Here is a 24,054-nt window from a genome sequence, read left to right on the forward strand (position 1 = left end):
ACAATTGGGGGCACAGTGGCTACAATTGGGGGCACGGTGGCGACAATTGGGGGCACAGTGGCGACAATTGGGGGCACAGTGGCTACAATTGGGGGCACAGTGGAGACAATTGGGGGCACAGTGGTGACAATTGGGGGCACAGTGGTGACAATTGGGGGCACAGTGGCAACAATTGGGGGCACAGTGGCGACAATTGGGGGCACAGTGGCGACAATTGGGGGCACAGTGGCAACAATTGGGGGCACAGTGGCTGTGTTTGATGGCATAGTGGTGACAATTGATGGCACAGTAGCTGCGTTTGATGGCATGGCACAGTGGCTGTGTTTTGATGGCATGGCACGGTGGCTGCGTTTTGATGGCACAGTGACTGCATTTGATGGCATGGCACAGTGGTGACAATTGATAGGTACAGTGAGGCTGCAATTGTTTTTTTTTTTTTTTCGTTTGTGCCCCCCCAAAAAATATTGAGCACCAGCCGCCACTGGTCGGAACATAGGCTAAATCTTAAAGAAAGATGACTATATATCCGACACAAAGTCTCCTCTCAGCCTTTTCAACTATGTTTGTTCCTAGTCAGCTAAATCGCTGTTAGCTATGGCTGTGATAACAGGATGTGGTCAGAGGACACATGTTCCGAGCAGCTGCAGAGACAGTACACTGCTGTGCACCCCTCTCCTCCTCCTCCTCCTGCCTCTTACATCCTGCTGTCATCCAGGCAAGAGGTACAAAACCAGCAGACAGGAACCCAGTCATAGAGGAAACGCCCTGCAGGATGGTAAGATGCTTTTATCTTGTCTTGCTGGTTTAGTTATTGCAAAAATGTGGAGCTTTGCAGAGTTATTTCATGGAATTAAAACTGACAACGAGCAAAGTGCGCTAGTCACAACACACGGGTTTCAGTTTTCTGCAGTTGGATCAGTGATCGGTTACTAGAGATTCCTGCGCATACTGCATTTCTGCATTCACAGGTAGATTCCTGCCGGCAGTTCTAAATGCTGCAAGCACGCAGTGGGCTTGATTTACTAAAGACATAGGGCCAGATACACGAAGCAGTCACGCTTGGGTATCTATTGATACGCCGCGTAACTTCTAGTTTGCTCCGGCGTATCTTTGATTTGTATCCACAAAACAAGATACGCCTGAAGCTGGGCTAGATCCGACTGGCGTACGTCTTAGTACGCCATTGGTTCTAAGGTGCATATTTACGCTGGCCGCTAGGTGGCGCTTCCGTCGATTTCCGCGTCAAGTATGCAAATTAGCTAGATACGCCAATCCACAAACGTACGTCCGGCCGGCGCATTTTTTTTATGTCGTTTCCGTAAGGTTTTTTCCGGCGTAAAGTTACCCCTGCTATATGAGGCGTAGCCAATGTTAAGTATGGACGTCGGGCCAGCGTCAAATTTTCCGTCGTTTGCGTAAAACGTTCGCGAATAGGGCTTTGCGTAGAGTTACGTTCACGTCAAAAGCATTGGCTTGTTGCGGGTTAATTTGGAGCATGCGCACTGGGATACCCCCACGGACGGCGCATGCGCCGTAAAAAAAAAACGTCATTTACATGGGGTCAATAGGAATTACCATAAAACACGCCCGCATCTTATCCATTTGAATTGCGCGCCTTTACGCCGACACAGTTACACTATGCCACCGTAACTTACGGCGCAAATTCTATGTGGATACGGATAATACGCTGTAAGTTACGGCGGCGTAGTGTATCTGAGATACACTACGCCAGACTTACAAATACGCTGCGCTATGTGGATCTATGCCATATTAGAGATTGTGAACTTTGCAAGAGTAGTTGCTCCAGAGTTTGGTAAATGAGTTGAAGCTTTATTGTGCAAAGAATACCCAATCACATTCAAGGACAATAAAAAAAAAATAAAAAAAAATGCATTTTTGCTTGCTTATGATTGGATAGTGGAAATCAGCAGTTTCCCTCATTTACTAAGCTCTGGAGCAACTGCACTTGTAATCAGCCCCACTATGTGCGACCAGCAGCCGCTGTCAGATTTGTACTTTGCACAAACCACTGGCCGACTCCGGTGCTGTTTGCCTGTAAGGGTCCATGTACACTGGGCTTAAGCCCCGGACCATTTTGCTGGTCAATGACCGGGCCCCTTTTTGCGATTCGGCACTGCGCCGCTTTAACTGACAATTGCGCGGTCGTGCGACGTGGCTCACAAACAAAATTGACGTCCTTTTTTCCCCACAAATAGAGCTTTCTTTTGGTGGTATTTGATCACCTCTGCGGTTTTTAGTTGTTGCGCTATAAACAAAAATAGAGCGACAATTTTGAAAAAAAATGAATATTTTTTAACTTTTTGCTATAATACATATCCCCCAAAAATATAAAAAAAAACGTTCTTTTTCCTCAGTTTAGGCCGATACGTATTCTTCTACATATTTTTCATTAAAAAAAAATCGCAATAAGCCTTTATTGATTGGTTTGCGCAAAAGTTATAGCGTCTACAAAATAGGGGATAGCTTTATGGCATTTTTAGTAATATATTTTTTTTTTAACTAGTAATGGCGGCAATCTGCAATTTTTATCGGTACTGCGACCTTATTGAGGACACTTCGGACACTTTTGTCACATTTTTGGGACCATTGTCATTTTTATACCGATCAGTGCTATAAAAATGCATTGATAATTGTAAAAATGTCACTGGCAGGGAAGGGGTTAACACTAGGGGGCGAGGAAGGGGTTAATTATGTTCCCTAGGTGTGTTCTAACTGAAGGGGGGGTGGACTGACTAGCTCATTATGAAATACTTACCTTAGATCAAAGCTGTTGCAGCGGTCCCCGCACACCGCTGTGACCAGTGACATGTCTCTCAGAGTTATTTCCAGCGCACATGGGAGCCGCCAGTCATGGCTAAGGTTGCCACCTTTTCTTTAAGTCAAACCTAAACACTTTAGCAGCACACAGGAATAATCTTTATAGTATAAACTATACATATATTTTGCAATTAAATAACATTTCTAATCATAGTTATTAAACTGGAGTCCCCCTTTTATATCAGAGTCCACAGAGTTCTCCTTTTAATTTCCGGCCCCCACTTTCCTATTCTGAGGCACAGAGCTGGGGATTGGAGTGTGGGCAGACACAGAAGGGTAGGGGCAGGAGGAAGACGAGTAGATGGTTAGTGCTGGCTTTGGGTAGTGTGAAAGAGAGTGTAACAGACACTCTCGGCTTACACAACTGCAACCAGTAATCCCGCTAGGAAGCCGCAGCTGCAGGCATTACTCCGGTAGGATTTTTTGAGAGCTGGTGGTCAGCTCTCTTGTAAAAGCAATCCTAGCAGCAAACTAGCTGCTGGACTGCTTTTACAAGCAGCAGGGGACGCAGCCACCTTCCACAGATTGCTTGGGCTCTCTTGTCTCACCTGGAGACCTGAGCATCCAGCTGAACAAAGCCGAGATAGGCTTTGATCGGCTCTCCGCTAAGGTAGCCCAGAATAATCACCTGACATGATGTCAATGGCGCCATTTAAAAAAAAAAAATCAAAAACACAGATCCTGGTATTTTGAATGCTTATAAGGGCAGAGGAGGGATCTGGGGTCTCATAGACCCCAGATATCTCCATAAAGAGTACCTGTCACGTGCCTATTTATGTCACAAGGATGTTTATTCTCTGTGGCCTGGGGGTAAGAGAGCTCACAGGATTTGCCCCCAAATATTTATGTCCTCCTCAGCATGCACCACTGACAATAAACCTCCCAGTGGTTGATCAGAAGGAACATAAATATTCATAACCTAATGCAACTGTCACCTCTCACTCTATTGACAGAGGTACCAGCTAAACCTACTGGCAACAGGCAGAAGTAACAGCAACGCTATTGCCCTGCTTTGACACAAGGATAAGGATTTTGTTTTCAGGCATCTGATTGCAATTTTGGAATCTCATTGGACCAGCTTAAATATACACTATATTACCAAAAGTATTGGGACGCCAGCCTTTACACGCACATGAACTTAATGGTATCCCAGTCTTAGTCCATAGGGTTCAATATTGAGTTGGCCCACCCTTTGCATCTATAACAGCTTCAACTCTAGGAGTGGTTTAGGGGTGTCTATGGGAAAGTTTGACCATTCTTCCAGAAGCGCATTTGTGAGGTCAGGCACTGATGTTGGATGATATAGCATATGTCCGAGGAATTTTTTTAAAAGTCTCAAACTATCCATCCTAAGAATTACTTTTTATGGCCCCTGGGCCACTACTTAAAAACATTTGATATGCGTTCTTGGCGCAGCCCTCCTAGTTTGCATGTGGGGCACCAGACTCATAGGTTTCTATGGCCTTGTACACACGAGCAGACATGTCCGATGAAAACGGTCCGCGTTTTTTTTTTCCAAGTCTGAGGCTCTAATTGGCTTAAAAAAGTTTAGGCTTGGGGTACAGAGCATTGCGCCCCGAACCCACCGCCTTGTGACACTAGCGAATCAATATTCACTATTGTCTTCCGGCTTCTCCTCCTGGCCAATCAGGACAGGATTCGGATCAGGTTTGCCGGGAGAAGTCGAGGAAGTCGCAGCTCCGTGACCATGGAGGGGTAAGTGCGGACCTGGGGGGGGGGGGTGTTTGCTCCCCCGCCAAAAAAGTTTAGCACCAGCCGCCACTGTTTGATAGTAGCCACTGATACATGCTGGCCCAACTAAAGTCAAGTATTAAAAATGTGGCAAAATAAAAGACCCAATTAAACAAGACTGCAGGAAAGTTGACCGCTCATTTTAAACACCCTTTGAAGAACTAACAGAAACTTGAATGATGTTACTGTAACTCAGGGGTCAAGTCCTGGGGAAAAAAGTGTGGGAACTCCCACCCAAGATCCACTCCCCCACCAAAAAAAAAAATGATACACTCATATGCATAATTACTAAACCGTAAGTTCTTTCTAAATCTCGCAATAACTCGCGGCAGACCTCCGCAATGTCTCCTGGGAACAATGACAAAAGCTCCCAGGAGACATTGCGGCATCGAGGAAGTGACGGAATACCGGCACACTACCTGATGAATCCATATACAGGAAACGACCAGTAACATAAAGGATTACTAAGGTTCGCCTGCCCCTGACTCGAGCTGGGCATCGCCGCTTAGTGAAGGATCGGCTCGGCTGCTCTAGTCCTGCAAAGGGAACTGCGTTCCTGCTGTGAAAAAAGTGCAGGAACTCCGTTCCCACGCGTTCCCGCAGGACTTGAGCCCTGCTGTAACTGTGTGTAATGGAACTGCGGTCTTGACTTCTGCAGAGCTGGCTTAGGCAATCTATGACAGCAGCGGTTATGAAATCCCAGTGCATTTTGTAACAGAGAGGATAGAGGGATGTACAAAGTCTATACGCCCATCTTTTTACTACACATAGAAGAGAACACTACTCATAGTCATTAGATGATCATTGCCATCACCTTCCACTGATAAATACAAAACTCTAAGCTTGATAAAAAGTCAACATGGTCGGGTTATAAAAGATGATGACAGTGCGAGGATAACTTTTGCAGTCAAGAGCATTCAAAGTAAAGCATAGTCATTAGCATTGTATGCCCAATATATTTTAAGCATCATCACAAGACAAAAGCTGTAAAATGTGACATGGGTGGCTTTAGAGTTGTCAGCCTATGATTAACATCAAGTAAAAGGGATCCTACATGCTCTAAAATGAGTAAAAGGTGAAGACAGGTGTTAGAGCTTTCGTGTCAATGCAATGCTAGCACCATCTAGAGGATCCAATAGATTATTACAGTTCTATGTGACAGCTGCTGAAATGTAAAGGGAATTTTACTCTCTCTATCAACATTGACCATGTTTTAATCCTTATGCTGCTATCATTAGTAAATAGATATGAAACTATATTATATTTACTAATTTTAAACTCTTTTTTTATTGACATTTCTTCAGTTTCTTCCTGGTTTCCAGTAGGGTTGTCCCGATACCGATACCAGTATCGGTATCGGGACCGATACCGAGTATTTGCGGGAGTACTCGTACTCCCGCAAATACCCCCGATACTAAAATAGAATACTTGTTCTCCTCCCCCCCCCCCTCGTCGCCGCCGCAAACCTGTCGCCGCAAAGCCGCGGCCGCCGTTAATCAGCGTGCGGGGAACAGCTTTCGTTTGAATAGCTGTATCCCCGCCGCGTATAGACACTCCCCCTTGCGCGAGATTGGACGGATGATCTGTCCAATCCCGCGCAAGGGGGAGTGTCTATACGCGGCGGGGATACAGCTATTCAAACGAAAGCTGTTCCCCGCACGCTGATTAACGGCGGCACGTGCGGCATCAAGGTATGGAGGACATGGCTGGAATGTGGGGGACATGGCTGGAATGTGGAGGACATGGCTGGAATGTGGGGGACATGGCTGGAATGTGGAGGACATGGCTGGAATGTGGGGGACATGGCTGGAATGTGGGGGAAATGGCTGGAATGTGGGGGACATGGCTGGAATGTGGGGGACATGGCTGGAATGTGGAGGACATGGCTGGAATGTGGGGGACATGGCTGGAATGTGGGGGACATGGCTGGGATGTGGAGGACATGGCTGGAATGTGGGGGACATGGCTGCATTATGTGGGGGACATGGCTGGAATGTGGAGGACATGGCTGCATTATGTGGGGGACATGGCTGGAATGTGGAGGACATGGCTGCATTATGTGGGGGACATTGCTGGAATGTGGAGGACATGGCTGCATTATGTGGGGGACATGGCTGGAATGTGGAGGACATGGCTGCATTATGTGGGGGACATGGCTGGAATATGTGGGGGACATGGCTGCATTATGTGGGGGACATGGCTGCAATATGTGGAGGACATGGCTGCAATATGTGGGGGACATGGCTGCAATATGTGGGGGACATGGCTGTAATATGTGGGGGACATAACTGCATTTGGGGACACATTTAAAAAAAGTATCGGCGAGTACATAAAAAAAAGTATCGGTACTTGTACTCAGTCCTAAAAAAGTGGTATCGGGACAACCCTAGTTTCCAGGCCTAGACAAATCATGTCATACAGTACGTCCCAGGAGCCTTCAGGAGGGGAAGAGGTAGGGTTGGCACCTGTTAGAGATTCACACGGACAGTCTGGGACTGAAACCTGGACACATTGGGCTAGATTCAGATAGAATGGTCTATCTATCCGCCCGGCGTAACATATCTTAGATACGTTACGCCGCCGTAATTTAGGGCGCAAGTTCTGTATTCAGAAACAACTTGCGCCCTTAGTTACGGCGGAGTAACGTATCTGTGTCGGCGTAAGCCCGCCTAATTCAAATGTGGATGATGTGGGTGTGTTTTATGTATATTAACTGTGACCCTGCGTACTTGTTGTTTTTTACGAACGGCGCATGCGCCGTTCGTGAAAAAATACCAGTGCGCATGCTCGAAATTCCGCTGAAAATCGTCATTGCTTTTGACGTGAACGTAAATTACGTCCAGCCCTATTCGCGAACGACTTACATAAACGACGTAAAATTTTCAAAACTTGACGCGGGAACGACGGCCATACTTAACATAGGATACGCCTCATATAGCAGGGGTAACTATACGCCAAAAAAAGCCTAACGTAAACGGCGTAAAAAAATGCGCCAGCCGGATGTACGTTTCTGAATCGGCGTATCTAGCTCATTTGCATATTCCTCGCGTAAATATACGGAAGCGCCACCTAGCGGCCAGCGTAAATATGCAGCCTAAGATACGACGGTGTAAGACACTTACGCCGGTCGGATCTTAGGGAAATCTATGCGTAACTTTGATTCTATGAATCAGGCGCATAGATACGACCCCGCACACTCAGAGATACAACGGCGTATCTGGAGATACGCCGTCGTATCTTCTCTCTGAATCTACCCCATTATTCTGACATGGCCAGGGCTAGACTGGGACAAAAATTTGGCCCTAGACTTCATCCAGACCGGCCCATTTGAATTCAATAAAATGCTGCCCCCCCCCCATAAAAAAAATTATAAGTCACGCCCACCAAAAGACCCCTACATACATTATTGTATATCATGAGAGGGTGAGAGAGGTAGGGAGTGAGAGAGAGGGGGGGAGTGAGAGAGAGGGGGGTTGAGGGAGAGGGGGTGGCTAAGTGTCAGGCCCCGTACACACGACCGAGTTTCTCGGCAGAATTCAGCCAGAAACTCGGTCGGAGCTGAATTCTGCCGAGAAACCCGGCCGTGTGTACACTTTCGGCCGAGGAAGCCGACGAGGACCTCGGCGAGGAAATAGAGAACATGTTCTCTATTTCCTCGTTGTTCAATGGGAAATTTTGGCTCGCCGAGATCCTCGGCGGCTTCACAAGGAACTCGACGGGCAAAACGATGTGTTTTGCCCGTCGAGTTCCTCGGACGTGTGTACGGGCTCTAAGAGAGATGAGGTGAGTGTAAGAGAGAGGGAGTGAGTGTAAGACCCCTTTCACACTGAGGCGTTTTTCAGGTGCTTTTGGGGTAAAAATAGCACCTGAAAAATGCAGTGCTGCTGAAATGCCTGCAAAGCGCTTTGGCAGTGGTGCCCATTCACCCCCTCTCTCTTACACTCACCTCTTCTCTCCTACACGGGCACATTTAACCTTTTATTCAGCCGCTAGCAGGAGTTAAAATCGCCCCGCTAGCAGCCAAATAGCGCCTCTAAAATGACAGTAAAGCGCAGCTAAAACTAGCAGCGTTTTACAGTCAACGCCCGCCTGCCCCAGTGTAAAAAGCAGCTTAAGTGACAGGGAGTGAATGAGAGAGAGGGGGTGAGAGAGAGGAGGGAGGCTGAGAGACGGGGGGCTAAGAGACACAGGGGGGGATGAGAGACAGAGGGGGGCGGAGAGACAGGGGGCTCTGAGAGACAGAGGGGGGCTGAGAGACAGAGGGGGGGCCCTGAAAGACAAAGGGGGGGCTGAGAGACAGAGGAGGGGCGGAGAGACAGGGGGGCGCTGAGAGACAAAGGGGGGCCTGAAAGACAGAGGGGGCTGAGAGACAGGGGGGCTGAGAGACAGAGGGGGGGCTGAGAGACAGAGGGGGCTGAGAGACAGGGGGGGGCTGAGAGACAGAGGGGGCTGAGAGACAGGGGGGCGCTGAGAGACAAAGGGGGGCCTGAAAGACAGAGGGGGCTGAGAGACAGAGGGGGGGGCTGAGAGACAGAGGGGGGGGCTGAGAGACAGAGGGGGCTGAGAGACAGGGGGGGCTGAGAGGTCAATCGCTGAGCACCTTTCCCGATTTCCCGCCTCTGTTTGCTGCCACACTCCCACTGTCGCTGAACTGTGCATAACAAATGTCCCACTGAGCCATCGGCCCACCAGGAAACTCCCAGTAGTCCCGATGGCCAGTAAATAACTGAACCGGGCTGGGGCTCCCCAAGTAACCAAGATAGTCACACACAAATCTGTTGCTGTGGGCAGTGCGATGATGTCAGCAAGAGCAATTTTGCCACACCCACTGTTTACTTGCGCACTGCATTGCTACTTTCCTTGGGGCACCCAAAGGTGTCCAGGTTTGGCTTGAAGAAAAGGTGGCAACCCAAGAAGGAGGGGTTTTCTCAGCTAAGCACACCCTCATGCATGCATTCCTGAGCTAAGAGCAGATGGATTCCAAGAAGTAAATGCTTCATGACTCATATGCCCAACGCCTTCTCACTGCCTGTCAAATGCTAGTATGAATGAGCCCTTAGACTGGAAATCACTGATTTGTTTTATCCTAGCTAGAGCTAAAATAAGCGTTATATCTGCTTTCCTCTCTCCAGTCTGACTCGTTGGTGGTGTGTGATGTGGACCCTGATCTGAAAGATAGGCTGAGGAAATTCCGCTTCAGGAAGGAGACCAATAATGCCGCCATCTTGAGTGAGTGACGCATAGAGATACAGGACACTGGGACCTCCTGTGCCACCAAATCCAAGTGGACACATGTGGATGTTTTATACGGGGGCCACAAAGTCTGTTCTCCTCTCACACTCACCTTTCTTATTTGTTCCCTAGTGAAGATTGACAAGGACAAACAGCTGGTGGTCCTACAGGAAGAGTTTGAGGTGGGTTGTCACATACACCATACTCATCTTCTGCTTATTCTCTCCTCGTCTGGGATTTGTCAATAAATGGGATGGAAAGTGGAATGGGATAACTCAGAGTAGTGGTCTCCAAACTGCAGCCCGTTTGCTTGCCTTTTATTTGGCCCATAGGGCACTATTCCTAATACTGACACCAACCATGAGGCACTATTCCTCCCTCTGACACCAACCATCGGGCACTATATTTCCCACTGACACCAACCATGAGGCACTATTCCTCCCTCTGACACCAACCATGAGGCACTATTCCTCCCTCTGACACCAAACATGAGCACTATTTCTCCCTCTGACACCAACCATGGGGCACTATTCCTCCCTCTGACACCAACCATCGGGCACTATATTTCCCACTGACACCAATCAGGAGGCACTATTCCTCCCTCTGACGCCAAACATGAGCACTATTTCTCCCTCTGACACCAACCATGGGGCACTATTTCTCCCGCTGACACCAACGATGACATACTATTCTTCCCAATGACACTGACCATGGCACACTATTCTTTCCATTAAGAAGAATAATGGGGACTATTCCTCCCACTGACACCAATGATGAGGTACCATTTACTGACACCAACAATGGGGCACTTTTATCTGGCCCTTAAGGCACTATTCCTCCCACTGATATAATGCACTATTCCTCCCACTGACACCAGCGATGAAGCACTATTCCTCCCTCTGACACCAACCATGGGGCACTATTTCTCCCACTGACACCAACTATGACAAAATGACACCAACCATGGGGCACTGAGAATGATGGGGCACTATTCCTCCCACTGACACCAGCCATGGGACACTATTCCTCCCACTGACACCAAACATGGGACACTATTCCTCCCACTAACACCAACAATGAGGCCACTATTCCTCATACTGAAACCAACCTTGGGGCACTATTATCTTACCCTTAGAGCACATTTCCTCCCACTGATATAAGGCACTATTCCTCCTACTGACAACAACGATGAGGCACTATTTGTCCCTCTGACACCAACCATGAGGGACTACTTCTCTCACTGACACCAACAATGACGTACTCTTCTTCCCAATGGCACCAACAACGGGGCACTATTCCTTCCAATGAGAAGAATGATAAGGCACTATTCTTCCCACTGACACCGATGATGAGGCACTATTCCCCCCATTGACACCAGCCGTGGGGCACTATTCCTCCCACTGACACCGATGATGAGGCACTATTCCTCCCATTGACACCAGCCATGGGGCACTATTCCTCCTACTGACACCAACAATGAGGCCACTATTCCTCCTACTGACACCAACAATGAGGCCACTATTCCTCATACTGACACCAACAATGAGGCCACTATTCCTCCTACTGACACCAACAATGAGGCCACTATTCCTCCTACTGACACCAACAATGAGGCCACTATTCCTCATACTGACACCAACAATGAGGCCACTATTCCTCCTACTGACACCAACAATGAGGCCACTATTCCTCATACTGACACCAACAATGAGGCCACTATTCCCCATACTGACACCAACAATGAGGCCACTATTCCTCATACTGACACCAACAATGAGGCCACTATTCCCCATACTGACACCAACAATGAGGCCACTATTCCTCATACTGACACCAACAATGAGGCCACTATTCCTCATACTGACACCAACAATGAGGCCACTATTCCTCCTACTGACACCAACAATGAGGCCACTATTCCTCATACTGACACCAACAATGAGGCCACTATTCCCCATACTGACAACAACAATGAGGCCACTATTCATCATACTGACACCAACAATGAGGCCACTATTCCTCACACTGACACCAATCATGGTGCCATATTCCTTCCACTGACATCAGTGACGTGGTAATTATAATCCCACTAATACCAATGATGGAGCATTATTCTTTCTCCTACTGATCACAGGTGCTATGTCATTTTTATAAATGCCACTGACACTAATGCCCCGTACACACCATCACTTTATGTGATGAAAAAAAACGACACTTTCTGTGAAGTAAAAAATGACGTTTTTGAAACTTCAATTTTCAAAGACGAAGTTGCCTACACACCATCGTTTTCTCACAATGTTCTAGCAAAGTGAGGTTACGTTCACCACGTCTTTCCATTGAAGCTTGCTTCTGGGCATGCGTGGATGAAAAAACGTCTTAGAAAACGACGTTTTTTGCTACACACGGTCAATTTCTGTGAAGTAAAAAGTGCACTTTTGAAAAACGACACATAAAATTGAAGCATGCTTCAATTTTTTTTGGTCGTTTTTTACAAGACATAAAACAACGTTTTCCCCCACACACAGTCAATTAAAGTGACGTTTTTAAAAACGTCATTTTTTTTCATCACATAAAGTGATGGTGTGTACGCGGCATTAAGCCTGGGGCATTGTTTAATCCCACTGGCCACAGTCCAGTCCCCCAAAGTCTGAAGGAAAGTAAACTTTTTTAGGCCTTTTTTTTTTTAAATAAAGTTTGGAGCCCCCCCTGACTTAGAGAATTGTTTTTCACATTTGTTGCTAATTCTATTCCTACCACAAATGAACATCAGAAACACTTTCGGAAGAATTACAGAGTGCAATGTCTTTCTCTCACCTTTTTTTGATGATTGTTTATGGCAGGCTAATTGTTTGCAGTAGATACGTTTTTGCATAAGGAGCTAAACAAAAGAATTCCGCAGATTCCTACAATGTTCTTCTTTCATCCAATATTTCACAAACGTGTTATGGACAGAGGAAGAAAAGATCATCCCCATGTACCCAAGTCCTTGACGTCTAAGGAGGGCCAATGCTTCTATAAATACCATTCTTTTTTTTATTTTAGAAGAAAAGTATAATGTATTTTCTAGTGGCAAAAAAAGAAACATGTTTTCTTTAAAGTAGAACTTCACCCAAAAGGGGGAGTTCCAATTTTGTGCCTCCTACCCCTCTCCTCTACTAAATTTGGACAGCTTTTTTTTTCTTTGTCTGAATTTCTCACTTCCTGTTTCTCCTCAGTAAGCTTGCCCCCATCATCCGAGCCGTTCTGGCTGGGGGTTAGTTAGCCAGAACAGCTTACTGAGGAGAAACAGGAAGTGAGAAATTCAGACAAAGAAAACAAAGAAAAAAAATATTTAGAAGGGAAATGGAAGGAAAAGGTAAGTGAACCAACAATGCACTAGCTTAAAGGAACCTATTTAGAAACCTTTACAATCCCTTTAAGTTTTTTTGTTGCCTCTTTGGGGTTTGTATTCACTTCTATTTGAGCCAATACATACAAAACATATATATTTTCTCTTTAGCTGCTCAACTGTGACATGCATGATAGGCTTTGATAACAAGGTTTGATAGTAAGGCTCCTTTCAGACTGGGGTGGGAGCCGCGGTGGCGGTATAACGCCGCTAAAAATAGCAGCGCTATACCGCCGGGATTGCCGCGGGATTCGGCCGCTAGCGGTGCGGTATTAACCCCCGCTAGCGGCCATAAAGGGTTTAACCGCCCGCAATGCGCCTCTATAGAGGCGCATTGCGGGCGGTATTGCCGCGGTTTCCCATTGTTTTCAATGTGAAGGAGCGGTATACATGCCGCTCATCTCACTGCTCCAAAGATGCTGCTGACAGGAGATTTTTTTATCTCCCGCCAGCGCATTGCCTCAGTGTGAAAGCCCTCCGGCTTTCACATTGGGTCTGCAGTGAAGGAGTTTTTCAGGCGGGATAGCAGCGCTATTTTTAGCGCTGTACCGCCTGAAAAACTCCTCAATGTGAAATGGGTCTTAATGTTCACATAGCCCAGTGAAGCACCATCCAATTCAATCATTCAAACACATGCAAGGGAAAATCCTATTCATTTGAATTCCTTGGGAGGATTCAAAGTAAACACACATCTACAGGTCTGAGCAAAAATTCTCCTTCTTTAGCAAATCAATACTTCAGTATCATTGGTCTAGTACAGTGGTCTCCAAACTGCGGCCCGAGGGCCCTTTGCTTGCCTTTATTCTGCCCATGGCGCACTATCCCTCCCAATGATACGAGACACTATTCTGCCATCTGACACCGACAATGGAGCACCATTTCTCCCACTGACCACTAATGGGGCACTATTCCTCCCTATGATACCAGAAATGGGGCACTATTCATCCCCCTAATACCAGATGTTTACTTCCACTGATGCCAGGAAAATTTTCATTCCAAAGTCCGACCCTCCAAGAATCTGAGGGACAATAAACCGGCCCTTTGTTTAGAATGTTTGGAGACCTCTGGTCTAGTAGAAGAACGTATGTGCAGCGTTCAATCACTGATAATTCCATTATTCTGAAATTTGTATTTCTATTTCAGGACATTTCCCCTGATGACCTACAGAATGAGCTACCAGAACGTCAACCCAGATATCCTTACCAGACATGTACCATGTACAGGCGGTCCCCGGGTTACAAACATGATAGGGTCTGTAGGTTTGTTCTTAAGTTTGTAAGCCGGAACAGGTAAATTTTTTAAGTGTAGATCCAGCCAAAAAAAAGCTTTTTAAGCTTTTTGGATAGCATGGGGAAGGGTTATCACCCATGTAACATTTGTTTTGCTGTCTGTGCCCATGATCAGAAGATTTCATCTAATTTTTGAAAATTTTGGGTTGTTGTGCAAACAAGCCTTGGTGATAAAGCATCAGTGGAGCTACCTTTTTGACATAATAATTCTTACAGGAGGAGTTCCTAGGGGTAGATTTCCTCTCACTACCGGTTGTCTCGCTCCGTTTGTAAGTAAGAGTCAGTTGTAAGTTGGATGTTTGTAACTAGGGGACCCCGCCTGTAGTACTTATGCATGAATCTGCCAGTGGCTTCTTATAAGTAGGGATGAGCAAATCTCTTTGTGCAGTCCTCCAAGGCAGGGCTCTCAGAAAGGTAGCAATTTCTACACATGACCCGGTAAAGTGGTCCAAAGGACTACCTACCAGTTCAATTCTGGTTGCAGAGTGGCAGTGTACTCCCAGTACCCAGTATGACATCATCTCTGCTCTAAGGCCTCTTTCACATTGAGGCGCGGAGCCGCGGTGACGGTATAGCTATTTGTAGCGCCGCTATACCGTCGTATTTACCGCGATATTCGGGTGCTAGCGGTGAGGTTTTAACCCCCGCTATCGGCCAAAAAAGGGTTAATACCGCGGTTTCCCATTGATTTCAATGGGAAGGCGCGGTATAGGAGCGGTGAACACACCGCTCCTATACCGCAGTAAAGATGCGGCTAGCAGGACTTTTGGAGCGCTCCTGCTAGCGCACCGCTTCAGTGTGAAAGCCTTCGGGCTTTCACATTGAACACTACAGGGCATGATTTTTCATGCGGTATAGCAGCGCTATTTTTAGCGCTGTACCGCATGAAAAACGCCTCAATTATAAAAACTGTACTATACATTTTTAGATCTATGTCACACCAGCAACGTTGTAGCAGCTACAAATTTCTTTATTTATTATCTTCACTTCTCCCCAGACCTCCCAATCTTCAGCTCCCTTGTTACCTCTTCTCATGCTCACCTCCAGGACTTTTCCAGAGCTTCTCCCATCCTCTAAAACTCGTTACCCCAGTATCTCTGGCTAACTACTACTCTAATGCCGCGTACACACAATCAGAAATTCTGACAACAAAACCGTGTATTTTTTTTCCGACGGAATGTTGGCTCAAACTTGTCTTGCATACACACGGTCACACAAATGTTGTCGGAAATTTCGAACGTCAAGAACGCAGTCACGTACAACACTACGTCAAGCCGAGAAAAATTAAGTTCAATGATTCTGAGCATGTGTCGAATTGATTCCGAGCATGCGTAGGATTTTTGTGCATCGGAATTGCATACAGACGATCGGAATTTCCGACAAGAACTTTTGTTTTTCGAAAAATTTGAGAACCAGCTCTCAAATTTTTGTGGTCGGAAATTTCGACAGCAAATGTCCGATGGAGCCTACATACGGTCGGAATTTCCAACCAAAAGCTCACATCGAACATTTGTTGTCGGAATTTCCGATCGTGTGTACATGGCATTACACAAAAAAACTATTCAGAATGGTTGGGGGAATCCATAAATTATTAGAGGTGCCCACCCCTATTATTTAGGAGGGTGTCACCACAAATGTACTGATAACACAAAAAAGAAGCTGTGGAAAACGCAACACCAACTAGAGCTACCTTATATAAATTTATTGAAAACAATAAAAATTCCATATCAAAAATTTCCCATGCTCAACAGGTAACTCCTACTCTATCCACCTCTAGGTGATACCTGAAAACTCATAACTTCAGAGAGGCCTATCCAGCCTTTAAATAATTACCTGAACATTTAGGCCTCGTACACACGATCGGTTAAATGGTCTGATGGACCAATTTCATCGGTCAAAACCGATCGTGTGTGGGTCCCATCAGTTATTTATCCATAGGTTAAAAAAAAGCAATCTTGTTTTAAATTTAACCGATGGTTTCCTAACCGATGGGAAAAAAAACATCGTTAGTAGGCACAACCATCAGTTAAAAATCCACGCATGCTCAGAATCAAGTCGACGCATGCTTGGAAGCATTGAACTTCCTTTTTTTCAGCATGTTGTTGTGTTTTACGTCACCGCGTTCTGTCACAATCGTTTTTTTAACCGATGGTGTGTAGGCACGACGGACCATCAGTCAGCTTCATCGGTTAACTGATGAAAACGGTCAATCGGTCCGTTCTCATCGGATGGACCGATCGTGTGTCCTCGGCATTACATGAGCCAGAAAGGTTTTGCCTGGCTGTGCTGCTCTAGCGGGAAGAGAACCTGGGACACAAAACTAGCTCCCATAGCGGGGGAAGCTCTACAAAAGTAAAATCCTGTGTAAGCTCTAGTCAGAGCTCACACAGGGTTAGGTACCCTGAACTGGAGTATATTGTGTTTGTTGACTTCCTTAACCACAGTACACATTTCTGGTATACAGTTACAAGTACAAGCATGAAGATGGGCGCGTTTCATACCCACTGTGCATGATCTTCTCCAGCCCAATCGGTAAGTGTCCACATCTGGGCAGTGGTGGGACATCCAGATTACATGTATACTATGCCCTCTTTAAGATCAGAACTGGATGTGCTCAGTTTACATTACACTACAGATATAAATAGAAAGCTGCAGTTACTGGTCTCAGATAATGCACTGCACATAGTTCCTTTAAGGGGCCCATGTGTGCTTTTTATGTTTCTTTTTGTGCCAAGTTCAGCCATCACTCTGACTAAAGCTCACCACATAGGTTACAATCTGAGGCCTCATACACACGACCGGTTTCCTCGGCAGAGTCCATCAAGAAACTTGGTGGGAGATTTTTTTTGCCGAGGAAACCGGTCGTGTGTACATTTTTCAGCGAGGAAACTGTTGAGTAACTCGACGAGCCAAAAAGAGAGCATGTTCTCTTTTTGCTCGACGGGAATGGAGAACATTGGTTCGTCGAGTTCCTCGACAAGCCTAACAAGAACTCGACGAGGAAAACGATGTGTTTTGCCCACCGAGTTCCTCGGTCGTGTGTACGAGGCCTCATTGTACAATCTCCTTTAGATCTACCAACAACTTTGTTGTGCACGGGCCTGTATGTTTGGATACCAATTGTTTGAATAAAGTAGGCAGGTTTACATATTACAAACAAACGGCAACTGCTCACATATTACATTGAATTGGTAAATCTAAACTTGTATGGTCAGATTATAAGATGTATGGGGACCCTTTGGCATAGTGGAATCTGGTTGGTTGCTATAGGTTACCCCTCTGAACTTCAGCTTTATCCCTTGCGCTGTTATTGAATAAGCACCTGCCCTCATTCCCATACATTCAACATTATATTTTTCCTGTGAACAGGTTGTAAGCCTGAGCAGCAGATGATGTACGCAGGAAGTAAGAACCGACTGGTACAAATCGCAGAGCTTACTAAGGTACAGTATACACTGATCAGCCATAATATTATGACCACCGGTCAGGGCATGAACTCCACTAGACCTGTGAAGGTATGCTTTGGTATCTTGCACCAAACCATCAGTAGCAGATCCCTTTAGACATGTGAAATATGTTTCGGGTTAAATGTAAATTCTGACAAATTTTTGGTTTATAATGAAATAGTACGGAATTCCATCGAAATTAATTGAAATTTGTTTAGTTTATTCTAACTAATTCCAAATTTTTGGAACTATTCAAATTCGAATATCGGTCAAAAAATGATCGACCAGTTCGAATTCTGTGTCAAAAATAGCTGGTTGTTAAGGAGCGGGCCGGAAAGCCGCCAGCCGCGTCCTTAACAACCGATGACTCATCAGCTGTCAGCGGGCTTCCCCACTGACAGCTGAAATGTAAACAAAAGTATTCAGAAAAAAAAATGTGTGGACATGGTCAAAATCCACATCAGACCCTTAACGCTTCACAGCCTTTTGGCTAAGATCAAGTGTAGTATCTGTTCTTGTCAGTGATACAGTGGGGGCGCTGTGCTATTATCCTGACCAAGGTTGGGGTGGTGGCTATGCAAACCTACTGGGAGTGATGGGGGCTTGGAAGGTTAGTACCGACTGGAACAGAAACCAGGGCGCCCACAGGGAGTTGGGGCGCGGGATTAATCCCCGCCGGGAAAGCTGGAAGAGCCCGTTACCTCCTAATCTGAACGTTCTACTTTGTCTGGCAATGGCCTGGGGAGGCAGAAGGTCTGTGGTGCCTATGCCTACTGGGAGTGGTCACCCCAGGGGTATTCTTAGTAACACTTGGGTTTGGGACCTCACGGTGTGAACAGAACACATGGTCAAAGCACCAAATTATGCTTTCTTTCTGCACTGCACCTCATGGGCTGGGTCTTTTAGCTAAAATCCACGGCAGTTTTTGTCTACCAGGTCTCAGGGCCCAGCCAGTGCACTATTTGGCACGGAGACTTTTTTATTTTATGTTTAATGTTCTCCCACTGTTTATCACCCTTCACTTTAGTGTGTGTTTTTTGCCGGATGAAGAGTCCTCGGGCTTACCCTGATGTCTAGGGGGAGGATGTGTGGCCATCAGGCTCCTTCCTCCCCTGCCTCTGTGGGGGTCTCTCTTTAGGAGAGCTCCCCAACCTAGTATTTGAGGATGGCTTTGGCTGTCTTAGAAGAACGGGGTCTTCCAGGCCTTCTGCCTAGGCAGACCACGTAAACTTATGTCCCTGTCAGGAGCCTTGCATCCCGGGGTTTAAGGTAGAGGTCCTACACCTTCGGGGTTTTTTTTAGTGTGTGTTTCACTTGCACGTTTTTTGTTTACTTATGGGTTTTTTCGTTCTAGGTTTTGCACTATCGCAGTCTTGAAATAAAATAAAATAAAAAAATCAGACCCTTATGTGAACATTGAGCCCAGCAGGCCAGGAAAAGGGGGAACAAGCTAGCACCCCCTGTCCTGAACCATACCGGGCCACATGCTCTCAACATAGGTGGGTGCTTTGGGGTGCCACCCTACCCTGAAACACCATGTCCCCATGTTGATGGGAACAAGAGCCTCTTCTCCATAACCCTGGGTGGTGGTTATGAGGGTCTGCAGGTGGGAGGCTTATCAGAATCTGCAAGCCTCCTTTAACAAGGTGAACCCCAAATCCCGCCCCCCAGGTGAATGAATATAGGGTACATAGTGCCCCTGCCCATTCACTAAAAACGTGTGTAAAAAGTGAAAAGGACACAACATCACCATAGGCGAGTATGAAAAGAGGTGAGTATGAAAAGAGTTGCATATGAGTATTTTGTGTTTTCAAATGAAGACAGCAGGTGGCACTCTTTGCTTTTTTTTTTACACAATTTCCAGGCTATCCTACTTAGCTTTGTTTAAAAAAACAAAAAAAACATGTTTATGGAGTTTAGTAGCTCAAGCTGAAAATTATATACACAAGTGAATGAATCAAAGCTGTGATTCATTGTCCCATTCTACACATATTTCTATAGTGACTCATCAATGGATTACACTATTGTCGATATATCCAATGCATTTAAAGTGTCACCAGTACACCAAAAAATGCTCATTATGAACTTTTATTTGTCACTAATGATGGCAGATGAAGAGGCCTATTGATGATCAAAAGTTTAAAGGGGTTGTAAAGGTTTGTTTGTAAAGGTTGTAAATCTTCCGGAGCTGGTGGTTTAGTTCTAACGCACTCCCTAACGTACCAGGGAGGCAACACTGCTCAGTACAGTTGTCACCCTAGGACAGGTATTGAGTTAATGGCAGGATTACCAGTGTAAAATAAATGAAAAAAAGGAAAATGAATGCAGCCACCACAATGTTTTTTGGATATGCTTTAACAAATAGAATGTTCTTTCTATGCTGATTGCAGGTATTTGAAATTAGAAACACCAGCGACCTTACAGAGGAATGGCTGAGAGAGCGCCTGGCTTTCTTCCGATGAAGTGGACCAATATGGATGCTAGAGACGAGCACATTTTCCAAAATTTGTCTCACCAACAGTTCGCCCCCTGCAGTCTGGGTGATGATGTGAAAGAGAACTGTAATTTGAAAAATGTCCAACTATAATGCCGCGTACACACGATCTAAATTTTCGACAAGAAAACCGTGGATTTTTTTCCGATGGAATGTTGGCTCAAACTTGTGTTGCATTCACACGGTCACAAAAATGTTGGAAATTCCGACTGTCAAGAACACGGTGATGTACAACACTACGACGAGCCGAGAAAAGTTCAATGATTCCGAGCATGCGTAGGATTTTTGAGCGTCGGACTTGCATCCAGACGATCGGAATTTCCGGCAAGAACTTTTCTCATCGGAAAATTTGAGAACCAGCTCTCAAATTTTTGCTGTCGGAAATTCTGACAGAAAATGTCTGATGGGGCATACACACGGTCGGAATTTCCGACCAAAAGCTCACATCTTTTCTTGTCGGAAATTCCGATCGTGTGTACGTGGCATAAGTGTTAATAGGCTTTGGTAAACTTGTAATGAGAGAAATATGGGGCTGCCAATGCTGACCTCTCCTTCTGAAATTGTTGGTTACCTGGCAGTGATCCTGACCCTCTGGCTTTAATACTTTTTTATTGACTCGGAACATGAATGCAGAATGGGTTGCCACCTTTTCCTCAAGTCAAACCCGAACACTTTAGCGTCTCACAGCATTTTTTTTTATAGTATAAATTAGGGTTGTCCCGATACCATTTCTTTAGGACCGAGTACAAGTACCGATACTTTTTTTTCATGTACTCGCCGATACCGAATACCGATACTTTTTTTTAAATGTGTCCCTAAATGCAGCCATGCCCCCCACATATGCAGCCATGTCCCCCACATTTGCAGCCATGTCCCCCCACATATTGCAGCCATGTCCCCCCACATATATCCAGCCATGTCCCCACATATATCCAGCCATGTCCCCCACATATATCCAGCCATGTCCCCCATACCTAAATGATGCCGCTGCCGCGTTAATCAGCGTGCGGGGAACATTACAGGCAGATCACCCGTCCAATCCCGAGCAAGGGGGAGTGTCTATACGCGGTGCGGCGGGGAACACAGCTATTCAAACGAAAGCTGCCTGTAATGTTCCCCGCACGCTGATTAACGCGACAGCGGCGGCGGCTTTGCGGTATGCAGGGGCGGCTTTGCGGCGGCGGCGGTGGGGGGACACAAGTATTCGGCCAGGCATCGGCGGCATTTGCGGGAGTACAAGTACTCCCACAAATACTCGGTATCGGTCCCGATACCGATACTGGTATCGGTATCGGGACAACCCTATTGAACAACCCTGCTATTGAATAACATTTCTAATCATATGAAGGTAATAACAAGAGTCCCGCTTTACATCAGAGTCCACAGAGTTCCTCTTTTTTTTTAAAGTAAAAAAACTTCGTTTTTTGTGATAAAAAAACCCAAAGTTTTTCAAACGTCATTTTCAAAAACGACGGAGCATACACACCATCGTTTTTTCCAAAAGCTCTAGCAAAGCGCGGTTACGTTCAGCACGTACGACGGCACTCTGTTCCATTCAAACTTGCGTCCTAACTTACTTCTGAGCATGCGCGGGTTTAAAAACGTTGTTTTAAACGTCGTTTTAGCTACACACGGTCATTTTTTGTGACACAAAAAACGACATAAAAAATTGAAGCATGCGCAAATTTTTTTTTTGTCGTTTTTCAGAAGACATAAAACAACGTTTTCCCCACACACGGTCATTTTAAATTACGTTTTTAAAAACAACGTTTTTTTCATCACAACTGGCGAGAGGAAGAGGATCAGATCGAGCCCTCTCTCCTCTCCCGTCTGTGTGTGTGTGTGTGTGGGGGGGGGATGTAAAATGTAACAGCCACTCTCAGCTTAGACAAATACAGCCAGCAACCCTGCTGGGAAGCCAATGTCTGGTAAGAATAATGTGTCCTGGTTTCAGACTGTCTGAAACCCAGACGCATGACTCCAAACCTGAACTGTCCGGGTGAATCCCGGACAGGTGGCAACCCTAATGCAGATAAGGACTTCTGCTCTGCATAATTGTTCTAGGTCAGTGAATGGTTAATTGATGTCAACAGGTCACGATAACAGCCAGGCAACGAGCAGTTTAGGAAAGGGCCGGCAGTAATAAGGCCCATATATCTCTCATGACAGGTCTTTTATAAACATGTTTTATTTTTCGCTCTTGGAGAGCAGAGAACATGCGATTCCTGTTGAGTTCTCACGTTCATCAGTCCTTTGTGGCCCTGAGCACACAAAAATCCTCAGATAAAAATATGGGATAGGAATGTGCAATTTTTCTATCTATGTACCTTGCTGCATTTCGACTGCCAGTATACAGTATTGGGGAAGGATCCTGATGTCTGATTGAGATATTGAAGCTTACTACACAACCAAAATTGTCTGAGAAATGCATTTGTTAAAGAATGAATGTCAAAAAGATGAATGTGTGGTTACAATGGATTTCATATCTTTCTTGTTTGTTGGAGAAATGCACATGAATTTTATATACATCATGAGTAGTACTCGTTTTTAATAAAGGATCTGTCATAAGGTTTTACCCCATCTAGTGTCTTTTTATCCATATACATTATATTACACTTATGGGAGTCGTGGTATCCATCCTGAGATTGGATATATGCAGAAGCATAATGTAGTTCCCATGGCTGATTAGAGGGACACTAAAGGTTCCCGTTTAAAAAAACAAAAAATAACAAACATGTTATACTTACCTCCACTGTGCAGCTCGTTTTGCACACAGTGGCCCCGATCCATGTCTTCTGGGGTCCCTAGGTGGCTGTCTTGGCTCCTCCCCACAAGAACTAACCCCCTTCATGAGAGCTCTCTCCCATGGGGGTTAGTTCTTGCGGGCATGCTCCCGTGATACAGCCGGCAGCTATAACTGCAGACTGTATTACTCGGCCCCACCCCCCTGGCACGCAGCGTCATTGGATGTGATTGACAGCAGCGCAATCCATTGGCTATGCTGCTATCAATCCATCCAATCAACGGCCAGACTGAGTGTAGAAGAGGACGTCAGGGGCGATTGTAGCGGGTGAACGGGCTCAGGTAAGTAAAATGGGGGCCGTCATTGCCAGGTTTTTTTTTCACCTTAAAGCGGAGTTCCACCCTAAAGTGGAACTTCTGCTCATCGGATTCCTCCCCCCCTGCAGTGCCACCTTTCAGGGGGGAGGGTGGACAGGATACCTGTCAAAGGTATCCTTCCCCACTTCCGGGAGTCCGGCCGCAGCCGTGACGTCACCACTGGGCTCCCTCCTCCTCCCTCCCCTGGCCGCCAGGCTAATACAAGAGAGGGGTGGGCCTCGTGCATTCGCAGTAGGGTTCCCGGCGTGAAGCCGAAAGGCTACACTGCCGGGTTCCCTTACCCGCAATGGCAACGGCAGCACCCGACAGCTGATGGGAAACATCAGCTGCGGTGCCGACATCCAGGGACACCAGGACAGGTAAGTCTCCATTTTTTGTTTTTTTATGGGACTGTTTTTTTCTTTGGAAATGTATTTATATTTACGGTAATTTTCATTGATAGTTTTTGGCTGCGTAACACGTTGTATACATATTCTTTTTTGGTGACAAATACAC

At 46.0% G+C, this 24,054-nt stretch overlaps 1 protein-coding gene and 1 pseudogene across 1 annotated transcript; both read left to right on the forward strand.

Moving 5' to 3' along the window:
* The first annotated feature begins 642 nt into the window (after positions 1 to 642).
* Positions 643 to 20,603, forward strand: GMFG (glia maturation factor gamma). Its single transcript, XM_040323372.1, has 7 exons — positions 643 to 775; positions 9,723 to 9,819; positions 9,955 to 10,004; positions 14,354 to 14,403; positions 16,949 to 17,031; positions 17,869 to 17,942; positions 20,336 to 20,603. Exons 1-7 carry the CDS (start codon positions 773 to 775, stop codon positions 20,405 to 20,407), a joined length of 429 nt encoding a protein of 142 aa, XP_040179306.1. The 5' UTR covers positions 643 to 772; the 3' UTR covers positions 20,408 to 20,603.
* On the forward strand, positions 18,416 to 18,533 carry LOC120914688 (annotated as a pseudogene).
* Positions 20,604 to 24,054: the final 3,451 nt, after the last annotated feature.

The sequence above is a fragment of the Rana temporaria genome, chromosome 9 (genome assembly GCF_905171775.1).
Source record: "Rana temporaria chromosome 9, aRanTem1.1, whole genome shotgun sequence".
NCBI classification, from domain to species: domain Eukaryota; kingdom Metazoa; phylum Chordata; class Amphibia; order Anura; family Ranidae; genus Rana; species Rana temporaria.